This window comes from Rattus rattus, chromosome 15 (genome assembly GCF_011064425.1).
Source record: "Rattus rattus isolate New Zealand chromosome 15, Rrattus_CSIRO_v1, whole genome shotgun sequence".
Lineage (NCBI taxonomy): Eukaryota > Metazoa > Chordata > Mammalia > Rodentia > Muridae > Rattus > Rattus rattus.
The window spans coordinates 8640259-8660410 of record NC_046168.1 but is presented as its reverse complement, the minus strand read 5'-3'; the positions used below and the strand labels follow the sequence as shown (position 1 = coordinate 8660410).

At 48.4% G+C, this 20152-nt stretch overlaps 2 protein-coding genes across 2 annotated transcripts; one reads left to right on the top strand and one right to left on the bottom strand.

The window, feature by feature from the left end:
• Ecscr (endothelial cell surface expressed chemotaxis and apoptosis regulator) lies at window positions 1-8075 on the bottom strand. The gene is made up of 7 exons (XM_032885893.1): window positions 7970-8075; window positions 4520-4558; window positions 3300-3431; window positions 2106-2216; window positions 1473-1571; window positions 1244-1280; window positions 1-103 (listed from the first exon to the last, which is right to left on the bottom strand). The coding sequence occupies exons 1-7, from the start codon at window positions 8073-8075 to the stop codon at window positions 1-3; spliced, it is 627 nt and encodes a 208-aa protein (XP_032741784.1).
• Window positions 8076-14495: 6420 nt separating this feature from the next.
• On the top strand, window positions 14496-16691 carry Smim33 (small integral membrane protein 33). Its single transcript, XM_032885676.1, has 2 exons — window positions 14496-14698; window positions 15938-16691. Exons 1-2 carry the CDS (start codon window positions 14690-14692, stop codon window positions 16310-16312), a joined length of 384 nt encoding a protein of 127 aa, XP_032741567.1. The 5' UTR covers window positions 14496-14689; the 3' UTR covers window positions 16313-16691.
• The last annotated feature ends 3461 nt before the right edge of the window (window positions 16692-20152 follow it).

Below are 20152 nucleotides of genomic sequence, written 5' to 3'. Positions count from 1 at the left end.
CTATACCTTTTCTGCTGAGGTGCAGCCTTTGCTGTTGTTCGTGTTGATATTCTTCATGGAGATGAGTGTGATGCTGTCTTTCTCTCCATTGGCTGTGGAGCAGCTGGGATGGGAGGAGCCAGGGTTAGAGAGCGGAAGGGATAGAGCACGGGGAGTAAAGGGAACTGGGGCATTATGCCTTCAATCTCCATGCTGGAAAACTCTACTTAGGGATGGATCAGAAGAAAATGAGATTGTGCTCTGAAACCCATGACACTTGTATTTAAACCTGGTTTATTTCTGTTCGTTTTCAAGCTGGATTGGTGCTTTACAACTATAAGCCCAGCCAGATTGTTGGTATACAAGTGTAAGCCGAGCACTTGGTAGGTAAGAGGTAGGAAGATAGGGGATGAAGGGTCAGCCTCAGTTACATAATGAGTTCAAAACTAGCTCAGGCTCTGTGAGACCCTTCTCAACAGAGCAAAAGGAAGGAGGAGGAGGAGGAGGAGGAGGAGGAGGAGGAGGAGGAGGAGGAGGAGGAGGAGGAGGAGGAGGAGGAGGAGGAGGAAAGAAACCGTTTTCCTATCTACTGGTGTTCTTGACCAAGTTACAACCTGTCAAGCTCCAGGTTCTAAAGCATGCTTCATGCTTCGGGGGAAAGAAAAATTTACTGTAAGGATTTGAAATAAAATCACAATTTGTAAGATCGTGTATGGTACATAATAGGTTTCTGTTTTCGTTTCCCAAGATGGGGTTTCTCTGTGTGGCTCTGGTTGTTCTGGAACTCACTCTGTAGGCCAGACTGACTTTGAACTCAGAGATCCGACTCCCTCTGCCTCCTGAGTGCTGGGATTAAAAGCATACATCACCACCACACCTGGCTTCATAGTAGGTTTTCAACAAGTTTCTCAGCTTAGAGAGGATATATCTTATATTGGAATCTGCATTTTCATGAAGGGGCAATAGAAACTGAGCCCTGGTGCTGAAGAACCTCGCTTATCTCTGCTGTGCTTACCAGCCAACCTGCCCAGCTTCAACGAAGACTGCAGAATTGTGGGGCTTATGTCTTCAAGTGGTGTGAGTGGGTGTGCTGTGTGGTGGGGAAGCATGCATTCGCGCGTGCGTGCGGGCATGCGTGTGTGTGTGTGTGTGTGTGTGTGTGTGTGTGTGTGTGTCTGTGTGTACAGAAGGCAGAGTTGTTTTCCTCTTAGAGTAAAGGGATTTGAAATCAGAAGATTCCTCTCATGAGCTTCTGAAATCTTACCTTTCAGATAGCCCTGAACTCCCGGGTTTCTGTGGATCTGTAAAATCCCAAGGGTACAGATTAGGGTTGTACGCTGTACCTCAGATGTCCAGCTTCCCCTCAGAGCCCACCCAAGCCATCAACTGCTGCTTCTGTACCATTCCTTCCCTCAGCCCAGCTGCCATCAGCCTGAGCCCCCACTCAGACTCCTTCAGCACCGGGTCAAGGGAGCCCAGGTGAAGACAATTACCTTCAGACTCCTTGTTCTTCCGACACTTAAACCTTAGGCTGACCACACTGACCAGAACGATCACTACAACCACCAGGATGACAATGAAGCTGATGACACCTGAGCAGGGAAGAGATGGGACAATAAGGATGAGTCTGGCGTTCCCTGCCCAGCCAGGTAGGTGCCTGTGTGCTTGGTGTGTGTGTGTGTGTGTGTGTGTGTGGTGTGCGTGCACACTTGTGTGCTTATGTGTGTGTGCATGCCTGTGCATGTGCTTATGTGTGTGCTCATGTGTGTGTATGTGTGTGTATGCATACACATGTATGTACATGTGCACGTGTGCATGTGTGTGTGCGGCGTGCACACTATATATTTGCACTGGGAGTAAAGTGGATTCTTCTCTCATGAGAAGTATGATTATATGAGTAATCTGTTAGCTGGTACCCTTAACCATGGTGTAGCCCAGCTACATCAACCATAAGAGTATGGAGTCCAAAAGAGCCAAGATATCTTTCCATCAGGGTCTTGCTTATCAGCACATTCAACCCAGAATGAAATGAATGGGTGAGATTTAAACTTGTGTCCTAACCAGAGTCTAAGTCAGTCCTGAGGTAGAGTCCCCTCTCGTGCCCCATTCTCCCTGCCATCTCTCACCAAAGGCAGCCACAGTTAGCACTGACTCTGATGTGGGGGTAGGTAGGATGGTCCCCTCTTTTGTCCGAAGGCTGGAGGTTCCTGGACTGGGAGTAGCATCCAGAGATGATTCTGAAATAGAATGGGTGTTGGGGCATCAGTGAAGGGGACTGCCAAGACCTGGCAGGGAGAATCCGCTTCTCTCCTGATGCCCCGAGGTAAGAGCCTGCAGAGAGCTAACAGCCCACAGAAAAGGACTTATTCTGGCCATAACCAGACCCTGAAGAAGACAGAGGATCAGATCTTACATCTCTACATGGGTAGCTCGGCCAGTTGCTCACATTACTGTTTTCAGAGGGCTCCAGAAAGTTTAAGATGCTTCCCATCACCACATGGTGCCCAGAAGAAAAAAATTATGCTGCAGAAACAGGGAAACCATACTGGGCAAAGTAGAGCCATCTATGTCCTGCCTATAGTTGAAGATGAGAGGAAAGGCATCGGCCTAAAGAGCCAGGGTACCAGGCAAGGGGCATAGGTTTCTAGACCTCTTAAAATGATACTGGGCTGGCTAAATGGCTCAATAGATAAAGGTGCTTGCCACCAAGGCTGGTGGCCTGTGACCTACATGGTTGAAGGATAGGACCAATGTCACATCTCTCTTCCCTTGCACAAGTCAAGTACCTTCAGACCTATTTTCTACCCTATTTTCTTATTTGTACTGACTTCCTGAATAAGTGTGGGAGAATGCAATGTCCAAGTACGAAGAGATGATTTGAAAGAAAGGGTTATAGACATGTCTCACCGCTCTCTACTGGGAACACACTGGACATACCTCCTCTCCTGCTGCTGCCGCTGCCGCTGCTGCTGCTGCTGCTGCTTTCTGGAGCCCCTGTGCCTGCACCAGAAGTCAATGGCCAAGATGGAGAGTCCCATCCCTTCCAACGTACTCTGAGAAGCCCTTTCGCAACCCTTCCCATTTCCCCCCTCCATCTGTTCTTTCTCAGTCCCAAAGTCAGGCGTGTTTAACCTTTACTGTGACCAGCTCCAGCTCTGTTTCTACTTCTCCCCAATGCTTTCTTGTCTTTTCCCAAACCAGGGCACCACTGGTGTAGCTTCTAGACTTAAGAACCTCTGCTTCAGCACTGAGGGCCCCTGACTAACCCCAGACATATCTAGGGTCCATCATCTCCTGCCCCGCCTGCCCTGGGTACTTACCAGGTGTGTGTCTCTGGGGCTGGAATGACATGGGGTCGGGCAAGGAAAGAGAGTGTCTATCCACGGTGCTTGACCGTGGTGTCACAGGCTGACTGGATGCCAAGGAGGCCTGAGATGACTTCTGTAGAATTTCTGTGGATGGAGAAGTACATGTGACCGGCTCATATGCACAGAGAGGGTTCCTCAGTCCAAAATATCCTTTCTCTCTGACCCTTCTCTTGTGTGTGGTGCTGATGATGAAAGGCAGGGTGTCTTTTATACTAGACAAGCACTGTACCCGGAGCTACAGCCCCAGCCCTCCTTTGTCACCGCCTTCAATTCCAGAAGGAGCTGTTCTCTGGCTCACCTCTGCACTGCTCTGAAAGTGCCTTTCCTCCCTCCCCCGACCCCATAGTCTCCACTTGTTCATCTCACTCCTTTGCTGGCTCAGTTCTCCATGCCACTGCCCACGGGAAGGGCCCCCAGAGCAGAAGTCTGAAGAGGCTGACATCTGGGTGGGTCCCGAGACACCTATCCCTGCTCCCTTTGGATTCACCACTGTGAGGCCCTGTTTGCCTGTCCCTTCTGCCACCAGCTCTGCATCTTCCTGCAGAGCCCAAACTGTGTCCTGTTCCTCCGGGGTCTTCTCTGGCCACCATTGGTAGTACCTGGGGTAATGGTGCTAAGTGGAAGCCCCGAGCTGCCAGGCTCTGAGGAAGATCTGTCTCCTGCAAGGACACAAGCAGATGGGGAAAGCAAATGGGGCAGGACTGCTGATGCCCTGCCCCCCTGCCCGTCTAAGAACCCTAAGGCTCAAGGAGGTCTGAATGGTTGGGGGGGTATGGGAGGGCAGAGGTGGGCTTCTCGGCAGCCACACTCCTCCAATCACCTGAGCTGAGAGGAACTGGCTGGAGGCTGAGACCCCTGAAAAGCCCTGAAACACATCATGTGAGGGATGTTTCACCCCTCTATTCTCCATCCTCCAATGCTCTGTGCCCTTCTCTTTGACTCTGATGCTAGATGTTATTTGTTTGTTTTCCTCTTTCCTGCCCTTCTTCTACCTCTGACTATTCAACTCTTCCCTCTTCCAGGCCTGTTAGATTTGGCCGGTTGAATGAGCCCCAGAGACCTTTGGTCCAAACTCCCATCATCTGCTTTCAGTGAAAAAAGAGATGAGTCCCCTCCTCTAATACCTTCCTAAACTCTTAGGCACAAATGCTGGAGTCGGCCCCAAGTCTTACCCCGAGAGGTCTGCGTTGTCGTAGGCTGAGAGCTGTAACCTGTGAGAGAAAGCAAAAACACACAGACTGTGACTGGGATGGTGGTGCATGCCTTTAATCCCAGCACTCAGGAGGAAGAGGTCAGCCTGGTCTACATAGTGAGTTCCAGGACAGCCAGGGCTACATCGAGAGACCCTGTCTTAAAACAAAATAAAACAAAATGTAGACTGTTTTTGGTAACTCTGACAGGCAGAGCCCATGAGGTAAACTAGGCTTTTGCCTGTCTAAAACCCTCATGCTAGAAGGCAGGCACGCTCGGCAGAGGATAAAGACTTGTCACTGTCACCTCTCGGTTCAGAGTCCTAGAGTCTTCTACTGTGTCTTCAGTCCTCAATAGTTATCTTAGCCTCTGACGCAAGCCTAGGAGACCATTATTTAAACCAGTGATACATCTGGTCAAACACACAAAACTCTGGGTCTCTGCACTACTGGCCCATTTGTTTCTTCCTGTGAAAGCTGTCGTTTTGGTTCCAATCTAAAGGAAGGGAGGGGAAGGTAAATGAAATTGGGTAGACTTTAGGGCTTACATTGGCTTATGCCCACTTTTGCATTCTCTCTCTCCCTCTCCGTCTCTTTCTTCTCCCTCTCCTTCTCCCTTTCCCTCCCTCCATCCCCCAATTGGAGGTAATGGCCTGCCCAGGAAACAACTTCTGAGGTAAGTTCAACAAGAAAGGAAGCTCGCTGAAAGGGTGACTGGTTCACTCTCACAGGCAGAGGCAAGTTAAAAAATGGTTGTTCTGGGGTTGGGGATTTAGCTCAGTGGTAGAGCGCTTGCCTACAGCACAAGGCCCTGGGTTCGGTCCCCAGCTCCAAAAAAAAGAAAAAAAAAAAAAAAAAAAGGTTGTTCTTGTCCAAACCCAGGTAGGAAGAAGTTACTAGTTGGTACACATGTACACATGTGTGTTTGTAGGCCTCTGCGTAGATGTGTGTGTGTGTGTGTGTGTGTGTGTGCGCGCACGCGCGCGCACGTGGTGGGGGAGCACTTTATGTTTGCTCACTTTCCACAATGAAATCATTCTCGAAAACTATGAACAATGTGAAAGGAAAACATAGGGAAACGAAAGCGCCCATCGGGAGCCACTCCCTGCATGCTGGCTGCGACTGCGATTCCCGCTCTGTTCCTACTGTTTCCTCGATTCTTCTTCATTAGGGAAGCATCAGACCCAGGCCCCTGGAAGAACTGAAGTAGCTGAATTCCAGGCGCCCAACCCAAGCCGTGGCAGCCTGATGGTCTGTTTGTTCTCTTTAAGGCCTTACCAGTTCCTCCAAGCAGCCATGCACACTATCCACACAGAGTGATCCACAGTGGGATACTGTAGAATTGTTTCTAAGCCAAAGCTTACCCAACCCTGACATGTGTTTTTCCAGGTCAAGATCTCTCACATCCCTGCTCCTTCATGGGTTGAAGTTCCAGAAGGAAGTAAATATTACAGGAACCCCTGGCTAGGAAGAATCCTTTCTAGCATGGGATGAGCCTGGGTTAACCTTTTGTATCCAAAACCTCTGAAGACAATTGCTTTTTGTTCAAGCACCATATACATTTCATATTAGTCTGGGAGGCCGTGACGTCTGAGTGCACCTGTTTTTCTGAATATACCTAGAAGATTACCTGTATGTTTTTGAGGAGTTCCCAGGGCACAAGCAGCAAGCCGTAAAGGCCTGCTCTCTCCCTGCTCTCTCTGCCTCTTACCCGACTCCTCCTGACTTGGCATCTATAAAGATTCTTCTGTGAGCAGAGGAGGGAATTGAGGAATGTGTGCTTCTGTAGGCCTGGTGCCCATGACCAGGGGAACATACAGACACCCAGAGAGCTGTGGCCACAAGAATTCCTAACTTTCCTGACCTCTGCTTCCTAATCCCTACCTGCTTCATTTCCTTCCAGTTTCACCCTGCCCACGCCCCTGTTTTCCTCAGAAAACATAGTTTAGTGTTAGAAAGCATTTGGGGGGGATGTAGCTCAGTGCTGGAGCACTTACCTAGCATGTGTGAGCTTGTGTGAGGCCCTAAGATCAATCTCAGCACATACACACACACCCCAAAAGCGGGAAATTTGAGTTCTGGCTTCGCTCGCTGCCTGAGTTGGACCTGGACTCTCTGAGATGCTAGAAGCTAGAGGTATAACTCTGCGTGAGCCCTACATTGGATCCTCAGCATCACACATGGGCATGGGGTTGGGGAGAGCCTCGCTAGTCGTTGAGGGGAAAATACATATAAAGCACACAGCCCCTGACAACACTTGCTCAAACCGTGCTAGACATTTAAAAATTTGCCCCATTCTCTTGATTTCTCCAAATCTAAAGACTGGTTGACTCTCTCCACAGGCAAGCCCCTATGTTGGCATGAATTTGCTCCAGACAGTTCCTCAGCCATCAAAATGATGCTGACAACTGCTATGAGCTCCTGGGTGAAGATGTTGGGCAAGCTAGAGTGGCCTAGACAAAGTCTAGGCTGGCATTAGGAAAGGCTGTGCATTTGGAAGGCCTGTGGAGTCCCTCAGAAATCCCCCACACTAACCTCTGACTCTCCCCTGTGGGAGCTGATGGGCAAGAAGGGCGTCAGCGCTGACCCCAGCCCGTGGGCTTCTAGAGAAATGTCTCGCAGCGTTTTCTGGAACACAGACCCTTTCTCCTAAGCCCATCTCTGGCCCATCTTCCCAATGCTTGGTACACAGCCTCAGATGTTCTCCACAAAGGATGGGGTGGGGGTGGGGTGGGGTGGGGTGACAAAGGGAAGTTGCTGCCCTGTGAATCAGAGTGTCCTGGACTTCTTTCTCATGGTTCCCAGCAATGGCTCCCTAATTAGAGGATCCTGCCTCAAGACCCCATTCCTGACTGCCGGTGATGTCTGAGAGGTATAATTCCAGTCATCTCAACCAGCCCCCGAGCTGGGTGGATAGCCTCCTTGGAAAAGAGTTCTTTGTGTCTAACCAGAAACCCTCTTGATGTGATTTTCGATTAAAGGCAGCACTTGAAATTCAAAGGTTGTAATTCTTCACAGGTAAGGACAAAAGAGAAGGTCACCTGTAAAGCCCAAGGTGCAGACCATTTTGTACTAGAACTTTCCAGAGTGACCATGGTGTCTGTATCAGTAGAGAGTACTGACAGGGCGGCCACAGACTTCTGCTTGTATCCTCCTTGGAAAGAACTTTCAGGTTCAATCACTCATCAAGCCAACCACTCCCACACCTTTCTGGGGGCCAGACTCTTGGGTGGGGGGAAGCCCTAGAAAATATCATAACGGCACAACAGAGTCTGTTTGACCAGGGTGGTAATTCCCATCCTCCAGGCTAAGCTGATTCCCTTCATGGAAAGGTTCTGGAATTTCCCTTCTTCAGGCAGAGCTCTGGATGGGAACATGGAGGGGAGGGAGGGAGGGAAGGCTTGCTAGAGAAAAGTGGCAAGTGCGTCTTACCTTGGAGCAGGAGTAAACTGAGGATTGCTGAACCCAGCCTCATGGCTCCGTTGGTCCCCAGATCAGCTGGGTGTGTAGCAGGCTTCTCTGTGTATTCTCTGTCCATAGTAGAGAAGAGAGAGGGAGTACTGGGGTGAGACGGGGCGGGGGCGGGGGCGGGGGCTGGCTCTCCAGGAGCTTCCTGTCAAAGAATAGAAGGAAACAGATTGGGACTGGCTCCAGGGGCCCCAGTTCAACACACAGCCCGGACGAGGATGTGAGCCGGAGGAGTGGCAGTGAGGACTAGCTAGGCCCTCTTTGGTCTCTCTGGGTTCTGTGCATAATGATCAATGGTGACAGTCTGCCCCCAGCACTACCTTCCTCTCAGAGGGATCCTTCAGGTCCTTCCAACTGCAGCACCTGCGTTCCCCCCAAGCCTACTTTTGCAGACACATTCTCTCCAAGAACCTTGCTCTAAGTTCAACCCACCAGCTGCGCATGCTCAGTAGACTATGAATTCTCCACATTCCTCTCCCCACTCATGGCTGTCAGTCCAGATGGGACTCCCAGCATCGTTTAGTGAGGCCTTACAAGCAAGCTTGTTATTCCTAATAGGAAAACAAGAGGTGGGCTGGGCAAAGAGCTCAGTGGATAAAGAAATAGCTTTGCAAGCCTGAGAACCTGAATTCTATCCCAACGACTCATAAACAGCCAAGCAAGGAGTCTGAGCTGTGATCTCATTACAGGGAGAGGCAGAGACAAGTGAATCCTGGGGCTCACTGGTCCTCTAGCCTTATTGGTGAGCCCCAGGTTCCTGTGAAAGACCCTATCTCAATAAACAAACAAACAAGTAGACGGCCTCTGATGAACAGTACTTGAAGGTGACTTCTGGCCTTTGTGCAGACGCTTGCATTGGTGCAGACGCTTACACTGGCGCGCACGCATACACGTGCATGCACGCACACATCTCATGACAGGCATCATACCCCCCCTTGCCTCCTTAGTCCCCTCAAGTTAAGTGTTTGTTCCCTGTGCTTGGAGAATACCCTGTCCTTACCCTCCATAGTATGCCCCAGGTTCTCATTTTCTCACTGCAGGCCAGTAGTATTCCTACATAAAACTCACCATACAGAAAGGCCCCAGCACATACTTACTGAAGTCAACCTAAAACATTTAAGAGTATGAGAAAAAGTGATGAACAGAGATCTCTGATATATATTACTCCCGATTGTTTGTTTGTTTGTTCATTTGTTTATGGTTTTTTTCTAGTCCGGGTTTTTCCTCTGTGTAGCCCTGACAGTCCTGGAACTCACTCTGTAGACCAAGGTGAGATCTGCCTCCATTCAGATCTGCCCGCCTCTGCATCCCTGGGATTAAAGGCTTTCAACATCATGCCCTGCTATTGATTCTTAGGCAGGACCTGGTAGAATGCAGGCTTCTCTGTTACTCACTGTGGACGAATGCAGCCCATGAGATCCTAACCTTCCTATCTCCATTTCCCAAGGTGAGATTACATATGTCAGTCACAATACCCGGCTTTTTAATGTATGTTTGCATGTATCATTATGTATGTATGTATGTATGTATGTATGTATGTATGTATGTATGTATTTCATGATGTTGGAAGTTCAGGGCCATGAACAGATGCAAGCACAATTCATTGATCTACAACATAGATGTTGTTTGAAAGGAATTTGTTTTCTTTCTTCTTTTCATTTCTTCTTTCTTTCTTTTTAAGATTTTCTTTCTTTTTTCTTTTTTTCTTTTTTTCTTTTTTTGAGACAGGGTCTCCCTCTGTAGCCCTGGATGTCCTGGAACTCACTCTGTACAGCAGGCTGGCCTCAAACTCACTGCCCTTGCCCTCCTGAGAGCTTGGATCGAAGTTGTGCATTAAGATTTTCTTTTTAGGGTTTCTTGGGTTTTGTTTTTTGTTTGTTTTTGTTTTTAAGACAGCATTTCTCTATTGTGCAAATATAGCTGCCCTGGAACTTAATGTATAGATCAAGCTGACCTCAAACTTACAGATATCCACTGGCCTCTGCCTTCCAAGTTCTTCTTAGGGCCTGGGAAGATGACTCAGTGGCTAAGAGCACTGATTTTTCTTGCAGAAGGCCCCGATTCAATTCTCAGCACTTGCATGGCAGCTCGCAACTGTCTCTAACTCCAGTTCTGGGCGTCCAATGTCCTCTTCCAGCCTTCCAGGCACCAGGCATGATTTAATACATAGACATACTAGCAGGCAAACACCCATCGCATAAAATTAAATTTAAGGAGGTAAGTGGGATTGTGGTACGTGTTGCAAAATTCACAAAGAATCAATAAAATGTTTTTAAATTTTTAAATCAGGGCTGGAGAGATGGCTCAGAGGTTGACTGCTCTTCCAGAGGTCCTGAGTTCAAATCCCAGCAACCATATGGTGGCTCACAACCATCTGTAATGAGATCTGATGCCCTCTTCTGGTGTGCATGAAGACAGCTGCAATGTATTTCTATATAATAAATAAATCTTTAAAAAAATAAACATTTTGAATCAAATTTTAAGAATAAAGAGTTTATTTTTATTGATGTGTGTCTGTGTAAGTGTATGCCACATGTATACGGGTGTCCATAGGGGCCAGTAATGGAGTTACAGGTAATTGAGAGCCACCTGATGTGAACCAAACTCAGATCCTCTGGAAGGGCAGCAAGTTCTCTTCATGGATGAACCTTCTCTCAAATCTGTTTTTTTATTTTGTTTTATTTTTGTTTGTTATTTAAATTTTACCTTTTTCCTCCTGAAGATTTATTTGTATTTTTAATGTTATAGGTGTTTTGCCTGAGTGTATAGTCTGTGTACCACATGCATGCAGTACACGCACAGGCCAGAAGAGGGTGTCAGAGGTTAGCTGGCATGTAGCTTCCGGGAACTGAACGTGGATCCTTTGAAAGAGCAGCAAGTGCTTTAAACTGCTGAGCCATCTCTCAGAACCCTGGGCTTTGGTTTGTTGAGGGCAGGAGGGTGGAGTATTCCAGTCTCAGGAGCTGAAGAATACATTCCGGGAAAGGGTGACACCCAAACTAGTGAAGGCAGATGAGTAATTAAGGCTTATACAACAAGGAAAGGGGGCAGCTGTGATGCTGAGTGTAGACATGGAAAAGTGATGGAGAGGCCTGGGGCCATACTTTGGTTACAGAAAGTTCTTAAAACTCTTGGGGGAATAGTTTGGATCTGCACTGGCTAAGATCCAAGAGGGCCAGAGCGGAGGCCGTAGATCGCCAGAACCTTCCATTGCATGGGCAAATGGTCAGTAGGAAACTCCATGGCCCACCAGCAAGAGGCCTCAGGTAATTTGAGGGTCAGGTCAATAGCTTGGGTTCTGTGGAGGTGACAGGGTATGTTGTGGGCAGCTTGGCTAAGAGACAAAAAGACAAAAAGCTATTAATACTTTTTTTTTTAAAGTCACTAGGTGAGGGGGTCTTCTGGGAGTCCACTGGTGTCCACATGAATAAAGAGAGACAGCATACATCCAGGGAAGGATGAGGAATGGCTGGTTATAGGCAACTAATTGAGGCCAAAAGTTATCTTGGGAAAAGTAGGCCAGGAACAGTAATGCAAACCGATAATTTCAGAACTCATGAGACTGAGGCAGGAGAATATTGAGTTTGAGATTAACCTCAAACTACGTAATGAGATTCTCTTAAACGAAACAGAAAACTGGTCATGTGCTGTATACCTCCCGTCCTACACGCAGAGGTTGGGAGCAGACAGCTTGGGAGCATAAGGCCATTCTTAGCTACGTAGTGAGACGTGAGACCCTACCTCAAAAACAAACTAATTAAAGAGTGCAGAGGGTTGTCGGGGGTAGTGGCACACACCTGCCAGCCCAGCACTTGGAAGGCAAAGGCAACACTGAGTTCGAGGCCAGCCTGGTCTACAGAACAAGTTACAGGGTAGCCAGAGCCAGGACTACACAAAGAAACAATGTTTTAAAAACAACAACAACAAAAGAAAACAAAATTCCCCAAAGCCAAACAACCCATAGAGAGAATAATGCCTTGCGCAGGGATATAAATCAGAGTTCTCTAGGTAAGGTAAGGAAGAGAGGATTTCATATATATGTAAATATTTATTACATGTTTTAAAACTTATTTATTATGGGTATATACTGGGAAGGGGTGCATTCTGCAACGTGCGTGCGAGCGGGCGTGTATAGGTTAGAGGACAATTTGTATGAATCGATCTCTTCCTTCCACCACATAAACAGATCCTGGAGACCAAACTCTGGTCATCAGGCTTGCAGCAAGTGCTTTTACCAGATGAGCCATCGTGTCAGCCTGGGATTTCTACTTTACTGGTAACATTTATGTTCTTGTTCGCAGCATAGAGAAAGGACAAATCTTTACAGTGAAGTGTGGAATTTTTTAGAATTTGTCTAGCAAGTTTTGTGGCTTATACCAGAATAGCCCCCACCTACCCCAACTACCTCCACCTCCCTCCTTGTACAAACAACAAAAGCCCGAAGTGATAAATATGCCAGCTCGCCTCGGCTGATGTTTACACATCTGCACAAGCGTGACACTAGCTGGACACAGCAGTCTACACCTGTAACCTCAGACTGTGGGGGCAGAGGCAGGAGGATCACGAGTTCCAGGTCAGCCAGATCTATATAGTAAGACCTCATCTCAAAGGCGAGGGAGGGGGTGGCTACACTATGTCCGTATGTATATACAATGGCTATGTGTTAATTAAAGCAGATGCTGGAGCCAGGGGGTGGTGGCACATGCCTTTAATGCCAGCACTTGGGAGGCAGAGGCAGGTGAATGTCTATGAGCTCAACGCCAGCCTGGTCTATGGAGCAAGTTCCAGGACAGCCAGAGCTACAGAGAGAAGCCCTGTCTGGAAAACAAAAACAAACAAACACACAATGAGAATAATGACTGGAGAGGTGAATCAGTGGTTTAGAGCTGAGGACTCGGGCTCCATTCCCGGCACCCACATGGTAGCTCACAGCCACAGCTCCGGTTCTGGGGACCTGATGCTCCATTCTCTTCTCAGGTGCCAGACATGCATGTGGTTCACAGACACAATGCAGGTGAAATACTTATATAACAATGAATATAGGGGAGGGGTTGGGGAGGGGGTTGAGGAGGGGGAGGGGCTAGGGAGGGGGAGGGGTTAGGGGGATGTTGGCCGGGAAACCAGGAAAGGAAATAACAATCGAAATGTAAATAAGAAATACCCAATTTAATAAAGATGAAAAAAGAATATGTATATTATATTATAAATTATATATAAAAATAAATAAATCTAAATAAATGAAACTCTCTTGATGCAGTATGTGAAAATAAATAAATGAATGAATAAATTGTGCCTTTAATCCTAGCACTAGGGAGGCTGAGGCAGGTGGATCTTTGTGGGTTTGAGGTTAGCCTAGTGTACAGAGCAAGTTCCAGAACAGCCAGAGCTACATAGATAAATCCTGTCAATAATAATAGTAACAGGGCTGGAGAGATGGCTCAGTGGTTAAGAGCACTGACTGCTCTACCAAAGGTCCTGAGTTCAAATCCCAGCAACCACATGGTGGCTTATAACCATCTGTAATGAGATCTGATGCCCTCTTCTGGTGTGTCTAAAGACAGTGTACTTACATATAATAAGTAAATAAATAAATAAATAAATCTTTGTTAAAAAAATAGTAACAACAATAACAACAACGATGATGATGACAAGGACAACCATGATGATGAACAGATGGCTTAGCAAGTAAAGGTACTTACTGCCCTGTGCAAGCCTGGAGACCTGAATTTGATCCTCAGAATTATCATAGAGTAGAAAGAAAGAACCAACTCCATAAAGTTGTCCACTGCCCTGACACAGTGCCCCCCCCACCATGCATATACATATACACACTTACACAGTGAAAAGTCAGATATTTAAGAAAGATTTATTTGGGGTTGGGGATTTAGCTCAGTGGTAGAGCGCTTGCCTAGGAAGCGCAAGGCCCTGGGTTCGGTCCCCAGCTCAGAAAAAAAGAACCAAAAAAAAAAAAAAAAAAAAAGATTTATTTATTTATTATATATAAGTACACTGTAGCTGTCTTCAGACACACCAGAAGAGGGCATCGGATCTCATTACAGATGGTTGTGAGCCACCATGTGGTTGCTGGGAATTGAACTCAGGGACCTCAGGAAGAGCAGTCGGTGCTCTTAACCACTGAGCCATCTCTCCAGCCCGAAAAGTCAAAATTTTAAGATTTAAAATAATAAATTTAGAAAACCAATTTAGTTCTTAATATTTTAGAAATAAATGTGGTAAGGCAAAAATGGATGGACGGAGTTGTTGGACTATAGAGATTTAGAGGGATCATATTCAATAGTGCTTGAGTTATTACAGGTAACAAGAACCATAGCTCCAGGAAATGGAGGGAGTAGGAGTGGGCAAGTCCTAGGGAGGAGTAGGTGTTTAGAATCTGCCTGGAGAGGAAGTGGGCAGGGCAGCTTGGGCTTCTAGGCAGCAAGAGGTATGAAAGGAAGTGCCTGGAGGATCAAGGTACTCTCAGAGTGGAAGGCTGGCCCAGGGTAGCCTAGATGTTCCCGGAACTACAGTGCGGGAAAGAACAGTGAGGGTGTGTGCAGAGGGTGTGTGCTGGCCGAGGAACCCCGCAGACGTGGCAGGCAGCTCCGGGTAGGGACTGGGCTAGAGCAGGGAGCTCTACCTTTGCTGGTATCCAGTCCCAAGAGAACTCAGCGCCAGCCCTGGACGATGCACCAGGTAGATTCTTCGCTCACCCCTTTCTGACGCACTGTGGGGGGCTCCATACTTTTCCCAAACTAAGCTTCCTTCTCTCTTTGTACACCCAGGGTTGCCCTCTGGCCCCAGGCAGGACTCCCATGATAACCCCCACCCACCCACACACCAGCTCAGCCCTGCATGAGAAGCAGTATTGAAATAGGACCTGGGCAACTATGACTAAGGGACTGAAGGAAAATCTTGAGCTCTATCAGCCTCTCTGGTTCCAAATGCCTACTACAGAGTGGGCCAAGTTGAGTGCTCAGAGTTGGAGAGGCCCCCAACTCCCAGGGTCCTATAGAATGATGGCTGGAGGGAGGGAGGGAGGCCACCTCACTGACCCTGAGCCACCTTCCCTTCACTGAGATCCCCTCAGCCCTACCCAACATCTAGCAGGGCAGGGACATACTAATGACATGAGTTATGTCCTCAGCTTTCGATAGAAAACCCCAGAGATCCTGGCAAGGGTAGACTGGTGCAAAATCTCCTCAATCCATCCTGGGCATGGCCAGACATCAGCCCTCTTGATCTAGGCCTCTAGCACTTGGCCCCCAAATCTGGGAGGAATGGGGCATACTTACAGGCTGAAGTATAGGTATGCACCTCATACCAAGTTTCTGGAGTTTGTGTCCCTCTTCCTAAACCTTTCCAGAGGGACCACCTCTCTGCTTTCCAGTGACTTAGAGTAGGGGAATCTCTGAGACCAGACAATGACCCTCTTTTTCAGAACACCCCAGAAGAGCTACTGCTCGCTGCCCACTACCTAGCAAGTGGGGCAGCAGCCCAGAGACTACTCAGATTTCCAAAAGAACACAGGATCTATGTGTGACTCTTGCTGGAGACCTGGAAAGGGGGAGCAATGAGAAAAGACTCTGGGGACAAACTGTTTTGCTCCAGACTATAATAAGGCTCCTCCCTTTGCCGCTCCTGAGTGATTTTTAACTCCTTATCTTCCAGGGGGTTGATTTGTATCTCTGTTAGTGTCTCCATCTCCATTTCTGTCTATTTTTATTCCTCTTCCTCCCCGCCCCCGACCCCCCACAGCTCCCAGTGTCTGTCTTTCAGTTGGTTCTCATGAGTGTGTTGAACCTTCCTCTTTCTCCCCTCTCTCTGTTACTGTCTCTGGGGTTTTCTGTCTCTCAGATGTTCCCTCTCCTTTGGGTTTTCTTTGTATATTCCTGCCCACATCAACTCTCTCTCTCATCTCTCCTTTTTCCCCAGGATGGTTACTATCCTCCGCCTTCTCCACTTGTGAATGGTTCCTTGGATCAGGAGCCTCTGAGGCAGCTCCCTGATATGTCCCCTCGAGGTGGTGGCGGGCTGCCACTGCTTGCTGCCATCACCGCTGCCTTTGTCCTGCTAGCGATCTGCATTGTGCTGGTGGTTCACCTTGGGCCTACGCTGCACCAGGGCAGTGCTACTCTCCTCACAGAGCCACCAGTCCTGAAGCCAGAGAACGGCATTTATCTTATCCACTGGCGGCTGCTGAGCCTACAGGACAGTCACAGAGAAAGCCAGCAGGGACTTTTTATCCCTCACTCTTGCCCTGCCCTAGAAGGGCACAGATCCAGCATCGATGAAGTCACATATCTGTAGGAGGGTGATTTGGACGTGGCCTGGCTGGTCTCAGACAAGAAGCTGGACTGGAAAGTGAACTGAAGCCAGGGTATCAGAGCTACAGACTGCCTCTGGACTCCTCTGGAGCTGTCCTCCTACTTAACAAGAATGCAGCGTCATGGTAACAAGAAAAGCCACTTGAGGATCTTGCCTGGAGACATGGTGCCAAGGTCATCCTTACAAGGTTCCCCTCAGGGACCTCCAGAACCTTCTCAGAGTGCCATTCCCTTCTTGCACCTCTGATCTCCAACCCTCTTGAAGTAAAGTGAAGATTCCATCTCTGAGCAGAGGTCTGCAATGAAGGCCCTGCATTCACACACTGCTGGTCCACGGAGAGCTAAGGCAAGGGACCTGGGGTGTCTTCTCCCAGACACAGGATGCTTGGGAAAGGAGGCAACTCTATTGCCTTTCTGCCTCTGGAGGCCTTGTCGATAAGCTCCAAAGTCCCTGGGATTCCTAATCTCCATTTGGAGTTCCAGGATGGGCTTTGAATGTCCCCCAGGCCCGTCTTACCATCCTAGGACGTGACGGGCGGGGATTCAGAGACTCTAATTACCTCTTATTCTCTGTGTGAGGGTGCACTGCCGAAGGAAGCCCACGACTTGGTACGAACCACTCCCAGATCCAGAATTTTCCAGTTCGTGGGAAAACAGGAAAGGAAAGGAATGTTATGGAACTTATCTGGGGAAGGAGGGAGCATGGAGGGTCCATCCCTATAGAGAAGTAGCATCATTCAGCCTGTGATCAGGAAAACACAGGCCAGGGCCAGGTGAACAAAACTGGGCCCCTTGGTGGCTCTCTGGAAAGGCACCCCTTTCTCTGGTACCTCAGAACCTCATTTATATGCAATCAAGACACCTACAGGCATAAACTACTTGTAAAGTGGCACTATAAGGGGTTGGGGATTTGGCTCAGGGGAAAGGGCCTTGCCAAGCAACCGCAAGGCCCTGGGTTCAGCCCCCAGCTCCGAAAAAGAAAAAAAAAAAAAAAAAAAAAAAAGTGGCACTATAAACAGCTCAGTGGTACTGTCTTTTAATCTTAGCACTTGAGAGATAAAGGTAGGAAAATCAGGAGTTCAGGGCTATCCTCAATGACACTGTGTGTTTGAGGGTCAGCTTAGAGTACATAATGACACCTGTTTATTAAGAAAGGGGGGAGGCCTCCCTTGCCAGCAAGAGAGCTGACTAAAGGTCGTGAAATTACTCGGAAAGGCAGGCCCTCACAGTGGAGTTGGCCTTGATAAAGTGGGGGCAGGTGAGCTGGGGCATGATCATGGGAGAGCCAGCTCCACCAAGCATCCGCTATGAGGTGGAGAGGGCAACTGGTGATGGCCTCCCCCCTCTCTCCCTGCAGTAGTCCAGACAGCTGCTCCTACCTCCCCCACCCCTGTCATGTAAGGGGAAGAGCTGTCCCTGCCTCTCACTGGCTGTAACACCCGGAAAAGCAAGCCCTGCACCTCACTTGGGCAACACAGGGGAGATGGTCCTGAGAATGAGGGATCAAGTGTGTCAGCCCCAAGGGTGAGAGCAATCCCAGCCCATCACTGGCTGCAGCGCTTCTGAGAGTGGATCCTGCACTTTGATTGGGCCCTGGAGGCGTGGGTGAGCATGCATGAGGGAGTGCATGAGAGCAGAATTGCTGACCTTGCTTCCTGCCAAGGGCAGCATTGGTAGCCCAGCCAGAGGCAGTGCTGGAAAGCTCACCCTGGTGATATGAGTAAGGGAGACCAGCTCAGCTTCCACTGAGGCCCAGATCCAGGGCTTTGAGTTATCCCACCCCAATATCTACATCATCTGTGAACTGTTGGGACACATGAAAAGGCCAGTCCTGCTGTTCTGAAGCTGCAGGATCTCCACAACACAGGGCAACAACAGAATAACCGGGAGGAGTCTGATGAAGATCCAATATTGATGGTGTCACAGAAGCCAAAGATCTCAAACCAAACCAATGACTCATCGCAATGAACATTCCCCAGAGGAGATGTGTGGACAGAGGGGTGTACTGTGGGACACACTGTGACACACCACAGCATCCACAATGAGATGTTTTCTAGACTTGGTTTTGTTTATTTTTTGTTCGGTTGTTTATTATTTGGGGGAGGAGGTTTTTAGGGCAGTGTTGGCTATGCTGGGGCACATCTTTAACCCCAGCACTCAAGAGGCAGAGGCAGATGTATCTCTCTGAGTCCAAGGCCAATTGGTTTTATGTAGTGAATTCTAGGCTAGCATGGGCTACATAATGAGGCTTTTTTTTTTTTCTTCTTCTTCTTCTTCTTTTTCTTTTTTTCGGAGCTGGGGACTGAACCCAGGGCCTTCCGTTTGCTAGGCAAGCGCTCTACCACTGAGCTAAATCCCCAAAGCCCCCCCCTTTTTTTTTAAAAAGAAAAAGAAAAAGACTTTTGTATTTGATTGCTGGGGAACTCCTAAGGATAAGTCATCCTTAAGGCCCTGGCCTCCCACACAATGGGGTGAAAATGTGAACAGAGAATGAACCCACCGCCTTGTGACTGCTTAAGAGGAAGTTGTGAGCCAGGCAATGGTGGTGCATGGTTTTAATCCCAGGATTTGGGAGGCAGAGGCAGGCAGATCTCTTTGAGTTCGAGACCAGTCTGGTCTACAGAGTGGGTTCCAGGACAGCCAGGGCTACATGGAGAAACCCTGTCTTGAAAACCAAACCAAACAAACAGACAACAAAATGGTGTCAGCTGGGATTGCTTGATGCTGCTTCCTAAGAAGCACCTGTTTGCCCATGTGCAGGACGCTGGACCTATCAGCCCCATCTCCTCCTCACGAACTTGGCAGAGATGCACTCTCCATTTCATCATTAAGATACCATGGTGGACACAGGTACCAAGCAACAAAATCAGAATTTGAGCCTGAGTTTCCCCAGCTGCACAGCCTAGGAACCATCCTGGGGACTGGTGGGTTGAGCGTAATCAGCCTGGGGAGACCCTTCATTCTAGGCTGCTGGAGGAGTGCTGGGTGTGATAGAGGCCCCACAGTGCTGTGGCAAGATGGCTGTGACGGAACGAGAGGAGACTGCCCCACACTTGATTTTCATGGTTCTGTTATCCTTAGAGTGACTGGCTTCCTTTCACGCACGTGCATGCTTGTGTGTGTGTGTGTGTGTGTGTGTGTGTGTGTGTGTATGATTTCTCCAAAGTGACATGTTGCTTGTAGTTTTGCACTACCCTTCTTTGCTCTGGTATCAGTGATGCTACCAGCCCCCAACCAGCTTCCCTTGAATCCTTGGATAACACACACACACACACACACACACACACACACACCAGAAGAGGGCATCGGATCCCATTACAGATGGTTGTGAGCCACCATGTGGTTGCTGGGAATTGAACTCAGGACCTCTGGAAGAGCAGTCAGTGCTCTTAACCTCTGAACTACCTCTCCAGCCTGAGCCCATGGTTTTCTTTACTGACAGATCAAGAACCAACTGGGAAACAGGACCTTAGCATCAGAACCACCCCCTATAGTGACACTGTATTCAGAAATATATAATGTGAGCTGAGGGCAACACACAAGCATAAAACAAGGGAGAGTTCAAAGTGAAATACTGAGCCCTCGTAATGAAAACAGAGGTAGAGGAAGGACACATGTCAAGTCTGGGTAAAGCTCATAGGAAGAACTGTCTGCCCTTCTAGAGAGGGTGACAGTGCCACCACAATATTGTTACAATGGCATAAAGTAGGCTTGGTGTTCCCAAGGAACATCCTGTCTCCTCACGCATTCCTCTTCCCTGGTCCTTTCACAGATCTCTCATTTGGGAGCATTTGTTCAGTGGTCTCTGCTTCTTTGAATGGTT

Excerpts from the sequence above, each read along its gene's own strand:
- Ecscr (XM_032885893.1), bottom strand. The coding sequence starts at position 8,075 with ATGGACAGAGAATACACAGAGAAGCCTGCTACACACCCAGCTGATCTG. Across the intron at positions 2,217-3,299 it reads GCCCCAGAGACACACACCTG|AATCATCTCTGGATGCTACT; the intron begins GTAAGTACCCAG and ends ATTCTATTTCAG. Across the intron at positions 104-1,243 it reads AGTTCAGGGCTATCTGAAAG|CTGCTCCACAGCCAATGGAG; the intron begins GTAAGATTTCAG and ends CTCCCATCCCAG.